The sequence below is a fragment of the Podarcis cretensis genome, assembly GCF_951804945.1.
Source record: "Podarcis cretensis genome assembly, chromosome: 9".
Classification (NCBI taxonomy): Eukaryota; Metazoa; Chordata; class Lepidosauria; order Squamata; family Lacertidae; genus Podarcis; species Podarcis cretensis.
Genome location: NC_137178.1, coordinates 51,831,888 through 51,853,065, shown reverse-complemented (window position 1 = coordinate 51,853,065; position 21,178 = coordinate 51,831,888). Strand labels below are relative to the sequence as shown.

Here is a 21,178-nt window from a genome sequence, read left to right as displayed (position 1 = left end):
AGGGAACATTTCCCTCTGCCATGCCTCTTAGGCAATTTTCTGGTGGCTGCACAGCAGTGGTGGGTGGGGCAATAAGAGTGACTCTTTTGTACAGCAGAATACAGTCCAGCCGCATATAAGCCAGAGGTTTCTGCACATGCATCTCTCCAGGCAAGTGAGAGGCGTTATTATGGTTCAAAGACATATTCCAGTCAGACAAAACTATAGGAGGAGGACTTAGTGCAGGATCAGTGATGGGTGTGGGGTGAGGAGGGGGCATGACCCGAGGAGGCCTGGATTTGGCACCTGGGCCTGAAGTGCCTGACGCCTAGACTAGGCAGGTGGAAGTGGTGGATGGCTATTGAGCCAGGAAAGGACAGAGCAGAAGAGGAAGAGCCATGGCTCAGTGGTTGAGCACATGCTCTGCATGCAAATGGTTGTAGTTTCAATCCACAGCATCACCAGGCAGGAGTGGGAGAGGCCCCATTTGAATGTCACTGCCAGTCTGTGTTGCCAGTACTAAGCTAGCTAGGTCAATGGTCTGATTTGGTATAAATGGTCTTATGTTCCCGTGACCTGCAATGCAAGAAAATGGAGGAGGGAAGAAGCTAGAGCTATTTTCTTCAATGCACTTGCTCCTCTTGTGTTCAGGGCCTGTGCACAGGAAAAGGAAGTATATGCTGATACAATTTTATGGGTTGTGTGAATATGGTTTCTGCTGTGAGAATACAGCTTGGGAAACTGATGCAGGTGGTGGCTTCTTGACCTATATTAGCACGTGAAACCATCCTGATTCTTTAATTAAAAAACCAGAGAAGTTACAAAGATCCTTTAGAACAATTGTCATGAGTGAGCACCTGTTTTAAAGTTTTTCATTCCTCGCCAGTAACTGAAAACTTGATGGCGCATGGCCTTTTGATCTTTGAATAGTTAAGATTTATAATCGCTATTTTCCTAAATACCAGATAGGGCTTTTCTGTTTTACATTCCATTTATTTTTGTCCATCATTTAAACTGGCTACATATTTCTGGATCGCAGGAGATTTTTTATCAAAAAATTTCATAAGCACCTAGAGTTTTTTTGGCTCTATGAAATGTAATGGGTTTTACCTGAGGTAATTTCACATTCAATATTTTATCTTCACATATAAAACATGGTTAATATTAAAGAGAAGTAAAATTGTACTGGTGCTTGGTATGCATAATTTATATCACCTGTTCTTCTGTTTATTTCACAGTCTATTTTTTATTACAGTGTTCACTTTCTGCCTTGAGGCAGGGTGCCGGTATAAATCCAATCTCCAGAGCTTCCACTGGGAAAGTTACAATTCTAAAAAAAGGTTTCAAAATACTATTATTTATTGATTAGGTCTATCCTTCTTCCTATTTTAGTTTGCATTATGAAAAGCCAATTAGGATATGTCGAAATTCAGACCTAATCTTTAGCAAATGCACCAAGCAAGAGCAGAATTAGCATCTAGTCTATGGATATCTTGTGAATAAAAAATAGTCTTTACAAAGTGCATTTAAATATTTTTTAATGCCACATAAGCCTTTGAGGATTATAGTGCTCAAACAGCATGGCGTCCTTTATTCCATTTTGACACAGTTTAATATTCACTTTCTTTTTTTTCTTACCGGTACGTCATCCCACTGCTGACTCTTCACAAGCTCATAGGAGGGCTCTGTTAAATCAAACTTGGGCACAGGGAATCCTGGGATAGCATTATGCAGGTGGAAGCCAAACGTTACCAGCCAGCTGTTGACATCTAACAAAATAATTGTGGAGAGAGAGGTCATATTTTCAATCCCTGATTATTTCATTTAACTTTACAGAAGTTTACATTGGTTGGCCTGGATTCAGCTTTGAGCCACAATTAAATATATTTTGGGGGGAAACCACAGTATGGTTATATATTAGCTCATCTAAACATTCTTCTTCTTCTCTGGAAAATGGCAATATAGATGCAGAATCCATTCTTATCCTGAGCCCATGAGAGTCATCTGCAGCTCCGCTTTCAAACTGGAAGCTGCCTGTGTGGCTCCTGCTGCACACGCTCTGCAAGCAGCAGCTGGATTTGTTTCCATGGCTTGTGTTGCTGGACTGGGACTGTGGGCCTGACCACACTTTCATTTGTCCCACGATCTCAAGTGATTTCAAGCCATGGGTTTGAGAGGGTTCCTCCCCCACTTTCCCTGGGAATACCCACTCCTTACTGCTTCATCAGAGCACACATCAATCTGCAGAAAACCTGATTGATGTTTGCTCCCATTCAGCACTAAACACTGGATTTTCCCGAGGAAAGCAGTGCTACAAAAAACCCAACAACCTCTCTCAGACCCAGGACTTGGAAATGCTTGAAAGCAAGGGACAAACGGAAGTGAGGATGGGTGTGCAGACTCAAAAGAAAAGCAACACCGTTGGCTTTTACAGTGGAAGTGTCAATGGGCAAAGTACCAATTTCCTTCCTTACTCATTCATCTAGCAGGTAATCTGCACTGTCAAAACTCACAGCCACGTGCATGCAGCTCGACTGCTGTGTGTGAATACCTGTAGTTCTGGTTTGTTGCCTTTAGATTTCATGGACTTTTACAGTATCTGCAGGTATTATTGTTAGCTGACATGATAAATGATCTAGGGTCTAGAGCCAGAATAACTTATTTCCTCCTCTCAACTTAATCTTCATAAGCAATGCACCCTTTCTAGGCAAAATCCCTTTGCTATGAGATGAGGCCAACAACTTTGTAAATATTCAAAGTAGTCAAAATCTCACACCATTATTATTTAAATATGTTACATGGTTGGTTCCTGATGGGTGCAAGATGGAGAAGGTAGTGTTCCATCTCCCCAGCTATTAAAGCACAGAAGATTCTGTCCCGTAAGATTCTGACTTGCTTCAGAACTACACATGACTGGGAACCATGCAAATTTGTGAAAACGTTCCCATACCTGTCCTGCCCCTATTACGGCAAAACAAGCTACTAGGAACAAGACTTTACAATTATTTTGACTGCTGGAGATAAAACCCAGAAAATAACTGTTTTAGAAGGCAGGGAATGAATCTAGTCCTACTTTTATTCAGCACATAAAGTCAGGAGTTGAAGGATCTGTTTTTATGAGAAGTGCCAAACTAGTACTCTTGCAGTGTAATTAGAATCTGTCTACACCGTAGCTGCAGAGCAGAAGGATAGTACAATAATGAGGAAAGAGGCATTCTGCCACCCATTCCTCTTGCACCACATCTTAGTTGTAGATGTACTACTAAGAAGTTAAATTACGCAAACAATACCCACAAGTACTTTTGAAACACTGTTCTTAGAGTGCTGGGAGTGCTAGGATAAGTATTTGAGCTGAATGACCACTGGATCTTCTCATCAAAGTGGGGAAGGGGGAAAAGATATTTGTGGACAACATTTTATACAGTAGTTATCAACATATAATGGGTACAACAAGTAGTTTTAGCTTTGTGAAAGTTGCAAAGTGAAAGTTGGCAGTAAAAAAGCACATGGTAAGCAGGCCTAGGTCCTGCATTAATCTATTTTGTCTGAGAACTCCTAAATTACCAGGAGAGATGACAAAACAGTGGGAAATAAGAAACACTATTTTTCATTTAATATGCAAATGAATACACTGCCACAAACAGCAAGTGGGAGTGATAGCACATTATTTTTCATACTGGTAGACGATGGCTTGGAAAGATTCCCTTCACAAAGATGATCATCTGAGGTGTTATTATGCAAGTAAGAATCCCTACCAGGCACTAAAGTTGCCATCTGGCATAATATCACCTATAATATTCAATACATTACTAGTTTATAAATGGTTGCTGTGGGAACTGTCTAGTCAGATATAGAAACATCAAAATTGTGTTTTCCTTCCTGCAATTCCTTTGTTCTGAATCTCTTAAGAGGGCTATAATATTCTGCAAGGACAAAGGACAGGGCCCACTATGAGGAGTGTTGACCATTCCTAGCCAAATGCCAGTTAATGATCCCAGGAGATAAGGCTATTGCTTCAGTAATAACGATGGACTTTGACAGATGTATTTTGGAATATATTTTACACAACTCTATTTGCTTTTGTTCTCACTGAGATTGAATGAACTAGAATATGCATGGCAAAAACTATTTCGCCTTAGTGGCCTATATCCCACATCATATTCAGCACACACTGCTGTCAGCTAGATAGCGTACAAGTAACTCACAATTTACACACATTTAACTTGTGCACATTCAGCTTTACGGACTTGGCAATTAAAAAAATAATTAAGGGGGAGGAAAAGGTGTGAGTATCCAGTGAAAAAACACTCTGGCAATCCCACCTACTACTGAATGCCAAGAGTTTTGACTCTACACGATTTGACTTCATGTGCTATCCCTGGAACATAACTCCTGTGCAAATTGACTGTCACTGGTAATTAATTCCAAGGTGTTGCGTACAATGCAATTTGCTAACCTGGTAGATTATGAGCAAACAGAAATTCCTGTCAAGTGTAAATCACTAAAAAAAAATAACTTTATTTACCTGTGATATAATCTTTAACATCATGTATTCTGCTGGCTGGGTTGTTATTTCGGAACATGTATAGATTAAAAGGAGCTGGATCCTTCCCTATTTTTTTCCAGATTTCAATGTCGGGTGTAGTCCAACGGCCTGCCAGTATGTCATAATCTCTTTGCCCAAAGTGAATCAGTTTGGTCAAAGGGTCATAAAGGCCTCCATGGAATCCAATCACCAACTGGAAGTCAAGATTGGAGTCAAAATAGATCTCCCCGTAAGCTGTGTACTGGATCTGCTTCAACATCAGACCATTGCTGCTAAAAACAGCGAGTGGCGTGCCTGTGTTGTCTGAAGCGATGTAGAACTCATCTCCACTGCTGATCTCCATGGCAAAGAGGTGTCCTTGCAAGTCATAGTAGAGAGAGGTGATTTCAGAACTTGAATGGTTGTATACATGAGTTATCCTTGTAGGATATGTGAGGTCAGCATAAAAAAACTGGAGGTGTTGTCCCAGACTGGTTTTACTGGAAACTCGTCTCCCAAGCCCATCGTAACGGTATATCACTGTCCACCCACTGCCTTTGCTATAAACTCTGGTCAGCAGGCCCTTTGAGCTGTATTCAAATATCTCTGTACCCCTCTGCCGCAGGAATCCATCTTCATCTAAACGGTACTGTACATCACCTAGCCGAGTGATTCTGTCTCTCAAGTCATACCGAAGTGGTGTTAAACGAGCACTATTACTTGGATTGAGCAGATGGAGATTGCCATTCAGGTCATAGTTGTATCGCCACATTATTTTTTCGTTCAGGTAAACTGTCTGTAGTTGCCCATCGACATCATATTCATACGCATACTTGGTTGTGTTAGCAAATGGCCCTATTTTAATTTCTCTTTTAGTTACCCGTCCCATGTTATCATACTGAATTGTAATCCAGTACATAAGGGATCTGAATATTTCATACTGAATTTCTTTTATGCGGCCGTGGGCATCAAAGTGTTTTGTGTAAGTCATTACAGCTGTGGAAATTATCTGGTTAATGTCATAATATATAACCCCAAATTTTCCAAACTGCTCAACTTTTCCAGAGATGTCATCAAACTGGTAAAGATCAATAGGCAATGGAGTTTCATTGATTACACCTTGCATGCTAGTCACTCTGAAGCTATTGTCATAGCTGTAGTCAAATCGGGCATTTACCATTCCATCTTCACTAAAGCGGAAAATCTGCCTGTCAATCAATGGGCCAATTTGCCTGTACCTAATGGTGCAGATAAACCCATCGCTCTGGAGGTTTACTGTTTTCAGAACTCCTGCTGTCTCATCATAAGTAAAGCTGACTCTTGTGCTATCATAGAGGATTTCAGAGAGCCTGGTCTGCCTTCTGTATTTGAAAAGGACTCTTCGACTTGTACCCAAGAAAGCAGTTTGTAGCAGCTGCCCTTCCTCATTGTAGTCCATGATGACAGAAGCATTGCTTTCAGGGGGGTTGTAGATGTTTCGATAATAGCCAATGGAACGGATAGTCTGCATAGTATGGCGAGCAACACTAGGCATGGTTATTGCAGAAAGCCGATCCAGTAAGTCATATTCAAAGATGTACTGCCGTTGACTATGCAGCAAGAGGACCATAGACTGAAAAGGAAAGGAAAAGGAAATTTAATCCAATGCCAAAACCACTGTATGATAACAGCACTTTGTTTGAGTAAATCATCATCTTCTAAATTGAGTTATCCTTGACCTTACATATTGGTAATTATTCTCTGCCTAATTCATTTGGATACTTAATTGTAAGGGGTTTGGTAATTAGTAGCTCCAGACTCTTAATGTGCTACTTGTTGTGACTGAGCCATTCTTTTATCAGGCACTCACAGCCAAACAGCAGATTGTCAATGGATTTGGATAAGTCACGTTTAATACCGGCAAAAGTGAAACTGTCTTAAAGCCAATAACTCAGGAAGGGAACAACATATGGAAGAGACAATTTCACTCCTGTAATTAGAGATAATTTAGCGAGAAGTTTACTAGCCTGAAGATCCCTGAACCTCCTCTTCCACATCTATTTGTCAGATGGGCAAAGCAATTTATTCATTATTTACATCAAACTTTGTAGAGTCAATCAGCCACCAAATGACTTTTTTTTGGTAAAGCTTCAGTAGTGTTGCTTGTTTACATTATTCACATGAAGATGTATGAAACAGTCATAAGATATCCCTGGCTTTTCTTATCTAAGGGAAATCCTGCTCTGGCCCCCTGAAAGTGATGTCACCTTAAAAGATAATAGAAGGCAACACAATTGGATGCTTTCATTACGTCTTGATTGATTCCATAAGACTGAACATATGAAGCCCTCAATTTTAAGACATAACATATTTAGAAGCACTTACATTATGCTCTGCTCAGTACTGTGCTATGCTAGCAAAGCGTGGGATTGAGTTTCCAGTGCACATATAAAGGAGTACCTTATCCCTTCTTTTGGCACAGGAAATTGCACTCTCTGCCAGGCGGCAGAAGTTAACTGTAACTGCTGCACCAATGCTGGGGAAATGCCCTTATACAGCAGACACAACCGCAGCACATGTGTGAGAGTTCGGATTTAAAGAAAATGTGGTACAGTTTATCTTGCATGTAAAACTTACAGTTCATCTGTAAAACTTACAGTGTGGATGCAATCAGGCTGCCAGTGACATTTGGCGGAGCTAAGGCAGGTAATGACTAGAGGTAAAAGTCTTTTCTGCAATGGTGACCTGGCTTTGGAGCTCTCAGTAGAGCTTTGCTTGGCACAAAGTCTACTGTCCCTTTTGGTACCAGGTGAAGACCTTTATGCTCTCCACACCTTTTCGATTTCCTTTTGCAAATTGGATTTTATCTTGTTACTCTGCTGCTGTGTCTTTTTTTCCTTACTGTTGCAAACCAATAGCTGTTCTTTTGCTGATAGAAAGCTCTTTCATTCAGCATAGCTTCCTGTCAGCAGAACAGGAACTAGGGTGGTCTCTAGTGATTCTCCTTCCCCTTGGAAGCCCCTGCAGCACCTGCCATGCTGTTCCTTCAAACCATCCAGAGTTGATTTTGGAGGGGGCTGCAGAAGGGTAGGAGAATAGCTGAAAACACCAAATGCATACAAGCAATAGTTTTTATCTTTGGCGGAAGCTGCTTTTCAAAATTAAAAATGGAATAGGAAATACCTAAATAATAAGTAGATAAAATTTGGCATGATTCTGAGAAAAACAACTGTAATTAAACTTTTTTCAGGTTACTGGGATGCAATCACTCAAGTAATCTTTAATTCTTATCTATTTCGACGGCATAATTAACTTTCACTGGATTGCACCAATTGGCAGCAAACCAACAAATGTAAGAAGTGCACCTTATTTTAGGAACTGTATAGATCCATATGCTTATTCTTCAGGTATGGATATTTTGTAGCTCCACAGTCTAAAACTAAAAACCTTGTACATCAGTGTATGGCTTGTGACCATTTTCTGCAGCAATAGCTCACTAATTTAACTGCAAGACACACACATTCCTACGATAGGATAGCACTTTACCTTTTCAAGATATGTGTAACTCCATGTTTTGCCATCAGCAAATACTCTAGATACAATTCTTCCCTGTCCATCATAATCTACTTTTTCACTAGTAGTTCCTCGCTGAATACTGCCAATTTGACCTGTTGATGAATAGGTAACATTGACAGCCATAAGCTTGCTGCTTGGGAGCCAGAGAGTTGGGTGTCCTGATGTGTCATAGGCAATCCTCAACAGAAATTTACGATGGTCATCGTAGATCTTCTCTGTCTTTGAGGTCCGATCAAAGTCAACAGAAAGGAGGTTCCTACCATTAACCTTTTATGAAACAAACAAGATGACAAAATAAATCATGTTGTTTCACCACAGGCTGTTTTACTTCCTCATAGCAACAGCTATTTGAACATCATTATTTAAACACCCTTTGCAATGACTGATTTCCTTTGTCAGTAAATTAATTTAGAAACTTCTTGGTATAAGTACCAGTCATTAGATTAACTGCCATTTAAAAAGGTTTCATTAAATAAAGATGTATTGGCATTTATTCAAACCTTTTCAGTTAATTCCCATGGAATTTAGTTAAATGTTAATATAATAAACAATACATACATTGATATACTTTATAATAGTTAGATTTATGAGGGATATTAGGAGAGATACAGCAAAATTATCAGTGTAGAATTAACACAGAAAAAGAAAACAAAGGCCAACTCATATACTGATGAACTATAATTATATTTCAATCTAATTGTTAGGGCTACACAATATTATTTTACATGGCCCCAAAATTATTTTATATTAAAGCATCTCTAGTGTTAATAATTATTACATAAATCATGATTTATGTACACAGGATTGTACATATTACACGATTGCCCCCCATATATAAGTCCTGAAAGAATTATTTATGGTGGGCTGACGGAACTGCATTGCTTGCAATCAGAAAGACTCAAACCATATATGAACCTGCCATTAGAACAAGGCTAGTTAGTGGCATTCTTAAACAACAGTCTCCATCAAAAAAACCCATACAACCTGTTTATTAATGATTAGTAAATTCTGTTATATCAATAATGTTTACTTAATAATATGTTTAGGATAAAGGAGCCCAGAAATTGACAGCATTATATCCACTGAACTTCTGTTAGTGGGCCACTGACCCACTCTCAAAAGCTCCACATATTAAAGAGAAATGACAGTGAAAACTTATGCTTTAACTATAAACAAAAAATGTGCTACAAGGCTACCACTACAAGGTGTGGCAATAGCTACTAAGGGGATTAGGTTGTGGGCTGAACTAAACATGTTACTACCAAGTGTAAGTGTGTGTGTTAGTAAGATGACAGGGCTGGGGGAGGGGAGGCTGAAGCCCTCGTTCTCCAGCTGCAATTTTCATGAATATCACTTCCCCCTGCCTGACAATCAGCACTGGGCAAAAAGCTCCCATTGATGTCAATGGAATCTTCCCTGCCCTCATGCTAATTGCCAGCAGATATTCTAGAACAGATCAGATTTATTTATTTGTATATCTAGTCATCAGACCATCACAAAATATTATAAAAGCAACTATCAATAAATATTAACTCAGACTCAAAAAAAGCCATCTATAACATTAACATTAAATGCTGAATTTCACTGACAGATAACAAATGCCCCTTAAATAATATTGCCACTCTTTCAAGAAATGTTACATCAAAATGACACGACATGACTTTATTCAAAATTATTTAAAAGATAAATAAAAGTATAAAACATAATTTAGCTTCTGAATCTCCCTGAAGAACTCTCTCTCAAGAACTGCACATTTGCATCAAAATGTGCAGTCTTCACAGTTACTATTATTATTTATTCAATTTATATCCACACTTCCTCCCAAAGGAGCCCTGGGTGGCAGGTTGTATATTTATGTTGTCAACCCGGTAGATAAATTAAAGACGGATGGTCAAACCTCTCTGCATCTCTCCCTAAAATTTGTCCCAGTTTTTGTCTACTCAACGTATTATAAAAGGGACAATCTGTAATAATATGTACAAAGTCTTCAACCTTTAGACCACAAGGGCAGGTCCATTCAGAATGCAGTATGGAGCATTTCTGAATCTCCCTTCTAAGACAGCCGAGGGCAACAGATTTAACTACATGTTTGCGAAGTATGTCTCAGTTTTTGCAAATCCTTAAAATAATATGGTAGCAGGAAAACAAGAAACTACCTTATACTGAATCAGACAATTGGTCCATCTAGCTCAGTATTATCTATGCAGACTGGCACCTTTCTCAGCCCTACCTGGGACCTTCTGCACACAATCACTGAAGTACCATCCCTCTCCATGGGATTTCACAAATATTGTGGCTGGGAATGGAAGGCTTAAACTGCCCCTCCTTATGCACTGCAATCTTGACAATACCCCCTAACCCACAACACCTAGTATTTTTTTTAATTTAAAAAAACCTTCTTAATCACATAATCATCATCACTGGCAATTAGGCCTACGGTCATGGAGGAGAAATCTGTCAGAAGCTACCAGTCCTGATGGCTATATGGTACTGCCAGGTTTAGGAGGCATATACTTCTGAATGCCCGCTGTGGAAGAATAGCAGCAGGAGAGGCTCTTGTGCTCATGTCCTGCTTATGGGCTTTCCATAGGTATCTGGTTGGCCCTGTGGAAGTCAAGATGCTGGGCTGGAGAAGCCCTTTGGTCTGATCCAGCAAGGCTCTTACGTTTCAGTAAAGAAAGTTATATGAAGGTCAATTGGGAACCATGCAGAGAAGAGGCATTCATATAACTTCCTTTCATGAAAGGGTAGAAGATGGCTCTTGCATGCTTTTTGTTTTACTCTTTCATAATTTTTATTTTTTTTATCCTTGCTTAGATATTTTACCTCATGTCTGAGCTTTGGGGGTCTCTCCCCCCAAAAAACAACCCCCCTGTGAAAATGAAGCCCTTTACAGAGCACTGAGAAAACAGGAATAAATTCTCTTTTGAGAAATGGATTAGTGATGTTTCTGTTTCATCAATTTGGGGATTTATCAGAAGACTTTACTATCTTTAAGCCAGGAGATTTACATTGTTAGATAGCCAGAAGCCTTTGGCAGAAATAATCCATAAATAAAGTATTATCCCATTTCTGAATTGGTTATATTGAGCAACAGAAAACTATCAAAGGGCTCAAAGTTTTCCAGCTATTCAAGGTGCTTTAAAACAGGGAAGACACTTTTGACAAGGATGGTAGGTTTCCATCCTCTTGGTCGTTGAGTGCCAACAGGTAATTTCAATCCTATGCTTAACTCTCCTTACTGGCCCTTCTCTTCCATAATCCTTTGGTTAAAGTACTTGAAAGAAGAGCAGAGAATAATGAAACAGAGTCCTGCAATTAGTCTTGTTTAGAGCAGTGGTCTGTTGTTTTTAAAACCATCCTGCTTCCTTAAAAAAAGGGTTTTACACATTTTCATAATTCTTGGGTAGCCTAGAAATGTATGTTTCTGTAGTCATATATGATGGTTGTACTTGATGAAGCAGTACTACATGCAACACTGCTTCAGAATTTAAGTGCTATAGGCTACTTTCTAGCCTTTTCTTCTAAAACTAGGCATCACAGCACTATTTTTTTAAAGAAAGCCAAGTCAAATGTAAAATATCTGTGCAATTCAGCAGTGTTGAAACAATTAAAGATATTGCTATGTGGAGAAGAGAATACGATAGTGTTTTTGGTATAATAGTGATTAATCATCAGCAAAGCTAACTGAAGACACAAAGTCCCATGGACAAGTTTTTGAAATATATTAACACAAACAATCAAAAGGCCTTGTGGCATCTTCAAGACTAACAAATGCATTCTGATATAAGCTTTCATTGACTTTCATGTCAGATGCTAGACTTGAGTCCACAAAAGCTTATGCCATAATAAATGCATTAGTTTTTAAGATGCCACAAGACTCCTGTTTTTACTGCACTCAAAGAAATGCATACGGCAGAGAGTTAACTCTTTACTGTCAAAGAAAACACAGTCGCTTCGACAGCTCTGGATACCTAAGTACACCCATCTAGCATCTAAACAGGTATTCCCAGGTATGCACTGAAACATACCTTCATGGAGCAGTTTCAGCAACTGGGTGTTAGGATTTCACCCCTCCCTATGCTGCAGATATAGGATTGTTGGATCACATGTCTGTATGTAATGCATTTCAGCTGCTGATTGTTAGAGCTATATAAGCGGGAAGGGAGATACGCTGTTTGCTCCCTTCCTCCCACCGTTCTCCCACAGTGATGTTTTGTTTCAGCCTTCTCTCCGAGGAAGAGAGAGAAAGAGGAGCCATGTTTACTTTGTACTGTTATGTTTGATTTCATTGTAATAAATAAGGATAAGATGTTACACCTCAAGGCTAACACTTCTATTTTGGACTCTGCTAGTCGTGTGCTCATGACCCAGGAGGATTTGGGGCACAACAGCGTGACGGGAGACTGGAGTGAAGAATTCCGGGTGACGCTGCATTGGAGAAAGGCACAAGGCCTCGGTGTTATCTCCCAACACTGGGGATCACTCCCCTGACAGGCTGTGCACACATAGCCAGAAAAAACGCCTGTGCAGAAGCTGCTTCTATTCTTCCCGCCTTACTTCTCTCTTGGTTCTGGGAGATAGTGTAGAGAAGCACCTGGCCCTTCACTTGCCTGGCCTGCCTCTTCAGCATCTTCCTCCAGCTCTGAAGCTTCCCCTCCCTCTGATTTTTGCCTCCTGGCCCCACAGACCACTGCCCCCCTCTCCTGAGTCAGATTCAAGCCCCACCCCCCGGGTACACACTTGTCAGCATCCTACCAGTCCCTGACAGAGGGTATTCCACCTCAAAATGTTCTCACCTCAAAAATTTGTCCCCAAATTATAACCACCAATGGCCCTTTCCTTTTATCTGAACTGTTATCTGAAAACAAAGGAGAGCATGCACATTTCAAGCACTGCAAGTTTGTAGCATATCCTCCACAGTACCATCTTAAATTAAAAATGCACTAGAGGTATTACTCACTCTGAGCTTTCGGCCAAACACATTGACTTTGCCTTGGGCTTGTTCTTTCCGGAACCTCCACTCCACCAAGTTCTGTCCATTTTCTCCAGGGAGAGTCATATTTCTTTTTGCTACAGTTGGATTGGCTGTGCCAGCTAAAACGTGTGGTTCTGTCTGGTAGTGTGTATCCAGGCCACTGGCATAGATAATTCTGAGAGAACCATCATAGCCAATCTGGTAGCTATTTCTTAACTGATCTGAAATGGAACAAAAGTATAGCATACTTCCAGAGCTGTGACTTCTCATTTAAAGGGAGCCATAATGGAGAACAAACCACAGCTTCTTGTAGATTTTTCCACCCTGTTAAAATTTATTCTAATTCTTCAGTTAGTATACAACCTCTTAACTTCACTATTTGACAGATGTATCTGCTTGATTCACATCACCATGGATATTGCAAAAAGCACAGTTGTGTTGCCCCGCATGTGTTTCTCTCATTCACTTCTGTAGAGGAATTTCTGCATGCATAGGAGCTTCATATAATTTGTTTATAAATTATATAAACAACCATAATTCAATAGCATAACTTCAGTTTCAATAACAGCTAATGAGCAGTAGCTTCAATTAACCAGCATTTAAAAACAATTTCCAACCCAACATAAAAATAGGTAACAGAATAATTTCAATGCTTCATTTGCTGTCAGCTTCAGATACAAATAATAATATTTGGGCCAGTTATATAACAAAGGTTAATCACACACCCCAAATATAGCCAACCCATCTTTCAAACTGTATGCTTAAGAATGAGATGTAATATTTCACCTTGCAGATCTCCAATGCTAATCCTTAACTATAATATCCTGACCATAACTGGCTTTGTTTCATTTTCTTCCTCTGAGAAAAAGGGGCTTTTGTTAAATCCTGTTACTGTACCTTGTACCATTGTATAGAAAGAATCAATTGATGATAGGTTTGAAGTAATGCTGACATCTTCCTCTCTGCTAGAAGATTCAATGTCGACTGTAATGGCCTTTTCCATCTCCCCATGCAGGTTGGTGACCACTCCAGTTGGAAATGTGACATTGGTTAATCGCCCCTCACTGTCGTAGCTAAAGCAGAAAAAGCAGAAAATGAAATGATAAGAAACAAGAACAAATTGTTTTTCTTCACATATTAAAACTAACAGAACATATCAGATGGTAATATTGCTAAGGAATCCTTGGTTTTTGTGCCTGAGTAATGCACAATGAAGACTTCAAACAGGCTTTGAAGTTACTGAAAGCCTGTTTAACATACAGGAGCCTCAGTGGAAGAGAAAACAGATGGATCTCCAGTTCTGCATATTATTCTTTGAAGTGTGACCAAATCCTGCTGCACATCTAATTTGCTGTTTCAAAGGGAACATGTTTGGTGGGGATAAATTGCTTCACATTCCGAACTCGCTTCCCATAATCAGGCTAGATTTAGTTCACTCTTATGCGAATGTTATCTCAGGGGCTCTAGAGATTTTTTAGCACGGGCCTTATCGTCCTGTGAAGAGAGCAGACCTCCTCCACTTATGCTCTTCACTGCATCACATTCTCTGTATTACAAGGATAAGCTGAATTGGGAAACAATTATTCTCTGCTGCTACCTGACATGCTTGGAGCAGAAAATGGAGCAAGCTGAAAACTACCCTTCTCCCTGATATTTTCCCCTTCCAACCCTCCTTTTTTGCCCCCCACCCTCTGTAATAGTCAGTCAGCATTCTATGGTCACTGAACATGCTCAGTAATTATTTCACTGTTCTTAGCTTCCTCACTTGCACACGCCCTTTTCTTTTACTTTCACCAACTCCCAAAGCTTTCTGATGCCTTCCTCTTGGACATGAGCAGTACTATTTTGGCTGCCTGTACTTGTGAAATAGAAGGAGCAAGTGGTTACCTTGCAACAATATTTATTTATTTAAAAGATCCCTCAGCTACTCTGCATTGCAAATGTATTTCCAGAACAGGGTGAAATTAAAACATTTCCAGGTGCATTATACAATTACAATCAGCCAGCTAAAATAGCCATCAGTAATGGCACTGAACTCTACCAAAAGCCTGGACAAATAACCCCTTCTTCAGCTAGCATTAACGACTTTAAAGAGTTGGCACCAGCCACATCTCGGTGATGAGGGAATTCTAAAGCTGGGATGCCACAATGCTTTGGAGTAGAGTGTTTCTGTTCAGGATTCCAGCGGCAGTCAGCTTTTCCTATCCAAATAGTAAGCTCAGTCTTCCTTGGGCTGTGGTGGGTGGAATGCCCAATCTAATCTACAAGAAAATTTTGGATTTTTCCATTGGTTTCTAGGTGCAGCTCTCACTTCTGTTCCTGGAGAGCATGTAAACTTCTCTGTGTAAGCTTCCAAAGAGCATATACAGACAATGCAATAGTTCACTTTCTATATCTTTTCAAGATGCTCCATTCTATTCTTCCTTCACAACAGCCAGTCAGCATTCTGTAGGCACTTAGCCATCACTGGGATGTTTGGGGAGAGGGTCTTCACCTAGCCCCCAAATATTTTTCTGGTATTTTTGTAAACCTCAGGTTTTCCCTGAGTACTCTTGAATGTGTGTTTTGGCAGTGTAACTACAAGCACTTGAATACCTGAGATCAGTATAAATATAGATGATACAATGTTGTAGTGCCAGACACATTTCTTCTGTTTGCAACTGCATAGATCTGTTCAATATATAGTTATACATAATAGTGTCAAACAATATTTCTAACTGGCCTTGGCTTAGATGATGGAGACCAAATTCACTACAGAACAGGGCTTCTGTCCCTTTAAAAGCCCTGAAGGTGGGCAACTTTCAGTGGTTGTGTGATTCAAATCATTGTAAATTTCTTGGGAAAGCAGCAGCTATGTAATGTCTGTTTGCAGAGCTTTATCAACTCCCTGGTCTTAAACAGAATATTAACAACACATTGTTAACACAATAATTGGGCTCTTATATATGTAGTTAGATTTAAAAATAAAATAAGGAATTTAAAAAATGTGGGCATACTTGAGAGATGGCTGTATTCTCCCTCTCTGTAGGGTAATGGACACTTAAGTACCATGTTCCCTTACTCTAATCATCTTCTTCCCTACATTTGCAGTTGGTTGCAGGACCTACAGCAGATACACACTTAAAAGTACTTTAAAGCTCCCATAGTGATCATGTGATCATCACTTGGAGTGTTCAGTGTGCTCATTCAAGTGCACATCTCACCTGCAAGTCTCGCAGGGTCTATGCTCATCTTCTGTACGATTCCAAATTCAACTTACAAGGTTAGACTGGTAGCTCACCTGCAGATGATTGGGGTTTGCGGCATAAAACCCAGTACAGCTTTTACATTCCCATTTTTACTCATGGCCACTTCCTATATTTCTAGTTTAGCCTTAAATTCTACAACTAGTCTCAGGTTCTTGCCAGCATCGGGACATTCACTGCACACCCACAGACACACTGCATTCCTTTCTGCAGCTCTCACACCAGTTTCCAACCCTTGAGATTACAGATATTATCCTGCCTTGTAACAAATAGTTAACCAAATGAGAGGATCCTCGTATTTCTTTTTGAGTATGAGACGGCTTTTCTTTAGAACCCAATATGGGTAGCAGCAATCCACAGAAACTAGGTAAGATTTTCTCAACAAGTCAAAGAGAGTGAAAAATAGAGATGCCACTTCTTTCATATTTAAAACGTGAAATCTCAGAACAGACTCTGTTATGAAGTTGCTCTTGTAGAAACTAACAATTTCTATTTTTCTTGAGCCAATGGAAGGGTGTCATGTCACAATTCCTTTGTAACTTCCAGGGATTCAGTGTTAACAGCATCGACTCCCAACTTTTCAAGGTCTTACTAAGTCATTCTGAAGCTAGTACTGACCACTGTCAGTTCTGTTTTGTTGACCAGTTTAATTTCTTGTTCTTTTTCACTGTGATTCAAATATAAAACTTTCCCATGACAAACAATTTCCATAAGCAGCACATCTAAGGCTGATCTAAAAGCTTTACACAGCCACTAATCACATATCCCATTTCATAAGAGGCTTTCAATTTTTAATTGTGTCACACAAGATTTAAAATATATTGCAGTTGTACCTTATTAAACTTGTAGTCATTTTTATGCCTTTACTTAAGCTCTGTTTTTTTCCTGTGAGAGCTTAAGTAAAGCAACCATTCACAGATTGATTTCTTGCTCTTCTTAAAACCATTTCTGATTGCTAACTACAAGACTTTTGTACAAGGGCAACCTGTCAGTGGTAATGAGGATCACCATCTCAAACATTTGATCTTTTACTCCCTTAACTACTGGAATTCTCTCTTCTGAGGTCCATCCTCCTTACTTTTAAAATTACATTCCCACCCAATTTGTTAGTTTTTCTAATATATACTCCTGCCTTTCACATTGTTCTGTAATAATTTTCAGAACACCCTGAAACCACAGGAGAAATATGTCTCAGATTTAATTTGACAACTATGAAATATGTCTGATTTCACATCAAATGCTTTTTACTCTCTGCCCCTGCTTATTATGTGTTTATGTGAGAAGATAAATAGCTCTTCTGTTAAACAAGAGGCAGGCTTCTATGTCACACACCACCAGAAATATTCCCAGGTACTGCTCCTTAGAGGCAAAACAGCAAGAAACAGTGGGAGAGCAAAGCTACTTATTTCAACAACATCCCTCCCTCAAAGCGCTGTGATTGGAGAGCCCTGGTAAAACCAGTTGCTCTGATTACAAGCTAAATTTGTCCATCACAAAGGAAATCTCTCCTCGCCCTGGCATTTTCCTTGTATGGAAAGCTTAGAGACACAGTTTTGCTTTTAGAAGACACAATGACTATATTCACACATCCTTTTATTTTAGAAATAATGAATATATCTCACTTCTTCCAAACTAACCTGAAAACAGAGCTACCATAGCAATGGAAATAATAAAGGGGAAGAAATGGCAGCATAAGAGACAGTGAGGCCAAACATCATTTTACTGTGGGATTTTCAAGTTTGTTCTTATGAATACAGCTGCCAAAACACAATTAAGAAGAGTCCAATTTTCCTTGAATGATTCATGCAAGACATTGCATTCTGCAATGTGATAAAACCTTTGCAAAGAATAGAAAGAATGTTAACCTGCCAGAGTAAAATGATAATGCTTCACACACAAACACAAAAAAACTGATCTACTTGATGTTCATCGTAGCCTTGTAGAACAGGGAATACCAAAACGGAAAGAAAAACAAATACAGTCACTGAAGAAGAGCAGATTTGCAAATTTTGGGCAGAGCTGAGGATGTGAAGGTAGTAGCACAGCAAGAACATGGGAAAATTGAACAACTAGATGCACACTGAATGTAGGAGCTACAGAATACATCCTCAGTCTAGTCTGATCTGGCAACACTCTTTGGATGTGATGCAGAATTTCTGTGTTTCAATGCTGCACATTAAAAAGCTCAATGCTCAGATAAAAATAGCATGGGGAAAAGTCTATGCTGAATGATATCTATGATACCTGTGCTTCATGGAATAAGCCTTCGGGAGAGGGGAGAGCATTCAAATCAAACTTGCATCCACCTGTCACCCTTAGAGTGGAAGTGCAGTCCAGTGCTTTACCACCTGATTCTGTTGTATGTGAAAACTGGGCCAGGGTCTCTGATTTTGACAGGGTCAAAGTTCATTCTTTTTTGAAAAAATGTCTGCCCACCCACTGCCTCCTAGTCATTATGATCCTATGTAGTCTTGAAGAAATTCATTCATCAAATGAACTGATGTCTTCCCTTTTGCTGGGTTATTTCATCTGCCTAAATATGTTTGTGTTGGTAGCCAGATGGCAGCATGGGGTAGAGGCACTGATCTGCCCTCTTGGCAATTTAGTCACTGCAGCTTATGGCTAGTGGAGGGGAGCACGGCAGCGGGGAGGGCGACTCATTGTAGCAGCAGGACCACTGGATTGGCTCAGCTACTACGTTTGTACCATTTTGATCTCCCTTCCCCTTCCCAGCAAGCAGCAGTGATTCACCTGTTGGAACATTAGTTAATCACTTCTGCCCCACAATGCCATCCGCTACGTAGTTTGGTGAATTATGAGCCTGTTTCTGTGTAACTGCAAAAGTCTATCATATTACTTAAGTTGCTGATGTTTCACAGTTGAACATGATTTTTTCACATCTCCTTCTTTGGTTTTGTAATGTATTGGACAGTTTGATTTGTGAACCACTCTGGGATTTTCTACATTAGGAGTGGTATACAAATGGACCTTATAAATAAATAAAAACAAAGAGATTGGGGGGGGCTTGTGTGAAGGCTTATTTGCATAATCGTTTATCTCAACATGACAGCCTCTTCCCTCCCTTCCACTTTTAATTTGCTTGTATGGTCAACAAACACAAAAACAATGTGACATGACACAATCAATCAGAGCTGCTAAATGACATATATTACCTTGCCATGCCAGCTTACTAAAAATGTGCATTTGTAATCAAGTGGATAATAATAGCAATTTGTTATTAAATAATTATCCCATAATGACCATCTTACTGTAAAATAGTGTAATAAGAAAGCACTAGGAGGGAAGGTTTCCACCTTCCACCCGAAGAGACACCACCCAGAGAGTGAGTTTTCTCTGCCACTTCTGATGACCTGCCCTCCACTTCCTTTGCCTGCAGTCACGAACAAAGCCAGTTTTGCCCCACAGCAGGTGTATGAAGCAGACAGAGCAGCATCAAGTGATGCTATTCCTATGGTCATTGCCCTGGAGCTGTAAAATCAAAACTGTTGCCTTCAAGTTAGGATCCAGCAACCCCGTTGGTTGTGATTTTATTGAGGATTACCAATAAAATGCAAATCTCTCATACCCTATTCCTATGACTAATCAAGAATCCTAAGTACAAATACTGTCTCACAAAGGGTCCTCCTAAATTTTCCCCAGCATTCCTGAATTGTGAGGTTCAAATGAAATGTTCAAAATGTGCCCTGGAAAGAAAGAAAAAAATCCACAATATTTGAGACTGGAGGCAAAAAGTGTATTTCAAAGCCCTGAAGCCTTTTCAGATGAATTCCCTCTGGCACATTCCTCTGATATATTGAAAGGGACGATTCTGTTGATCATACCCTTGGCAGCGTTACTATTCTGGCATTATGACACCCTGGAGATTTCTGCATGCCAGAAAAATACCCAAGTCCTCTGCATTTATAACGGAGGCTTTATAATTGTGCTCAGATCCTTTCAAGAGCAGCCAAGTGCTAAAAGTTTGTGGATGAAAGTTACAGTGATTTTTAAAAAACCAACTATTAAGGTTTCAGGATGTCCCACAGTTCAAGGGAGGGTATTGTATTTCATAGCAGAACTCCACAGAACAGTTACAACAGTGTCAGTGTCTAGTCTTTGAAAGCTTTATCTGAAAATTTAATAAGTAATTGTGAGTTTTAACTTATCACCAACTCTTTGGATCTAACTTATGGTGAGTCTTTTGGGGGAACCTCAACTGACTGCCAAGAAATTCCTTATCTGAGAAAAGGAATACCTAGAGAACTCAGACATCACAAAAAAGGGCTAACCCTACCAGTTTGGATGTTACCTTTTGTGGGGGGGGGGGGGAGACTCAACTTGGTTAGAGTTGCAGTCACACATTACTCTCCCATGCACTCACTGTGGGAAGAAAGTTATGTGGCTGGAGTGTAGTTTCTTATGGCATCTTCCTGATGCTGCAACTGTAAATCACAATCTTTTGCAAGTAGAGATCCAAGAGATTGAGTAGGATACCACATTCAAATGAAGGTGAGCATTGCTGGACCCTTGCCAAGGCCCACACCCCTGGACACTCCTGCTCCTCAGCCTCTTTGGTCACCTTCCCATCCCCTTTTGTGTTCTGTGTTTTAGTTGGTAAGCTTGCCCTGTTTTAATTGTGTGTGCATAAGCTGCTTTGGCTAAAGAGGGGGTCAAAACACTCCAAATAGATAACTGATTATGGGCAAGATGTGTAAAAAAGTGTAAGGCAAGATGTATTTCTAAACTTTTTCTACACTGGGTGTAGTGTTTCAATGCAACACTACCTTCAATGCAGCACCAGAGTCCCCTACAACTGTTGTACAGCTTATATTCCTTTGTAGAATTATGACCGAACCACCACAGATTTAATTGCATCTACTCCACCAAACATAATTT

The 21,178-nt window shown here is 39.8% G+C and overlaps 1 protein-coding gene and 1 long non-coding RNA gene across 35 annotated transcripts in view; one reads left to right on the top strand and one right to left on the bottom strand.

The window, feature by feature from the left end:
• TENM3 (teneurin transmembrane protein 3) overlaps positions 1-21,178 on the bottom strand; it is a 1,288,912-nt gene that overhangs the window by 4,078 nt on the left and 1,263,656 nt on the right. For all 30 annotated transcript variants that reach the window (XM_079991304.1, XM_079991293.1, XM_079991322.1 and 27 more), the window contains 5 exons: positions 13,935-14,110; positions 13,023-13,258; positions 8,030-8,326; positions 4,505-6,116; positions 1,618-1,748 (listed from right to left, as the gene is read on the bottom strand). In XM_079991304.1, coding sequence (XP_079847430.1) covers positions 1,618-1,748; positions 4,505-6,116; positions 8,030-8,326; positions 13,023-13,258; positions 13,935-14,110 — 2,452 coding nt within the window. The remainder of the gene's footprint in view (positions 1-1,617; positions 1,749-4,504; positions 6,117-8,029; positions 8,327-13,022; positions 13,259-13,934; positions 14,111-21,178) is intronic.
• LOC307224565 overlaps positions 1-21,178 on the top strand; it is a 65,798-nt gene that overhangs the window by 34,517 nt on the left and 10,103 nt on the right. Inside the window, exon 4 of one of the 5 annotated variants that reach the window (XR_013842665.1) lies at positions 6,966-7,091. The exons of 3 other annotated variants lie outside the window; for them this stretch is intronic. This is a non-coding gene — a long non-coding RNA (uncharacterized lncRNA). Of the gene's footprint in view, positions 1-6,965; positions 7,092-16,592; positions 19,285-21,178 lie in introns of those variants that run through there. One more of the 5 variants, XR_013842666.1, reaches the window with a different exon arrangement.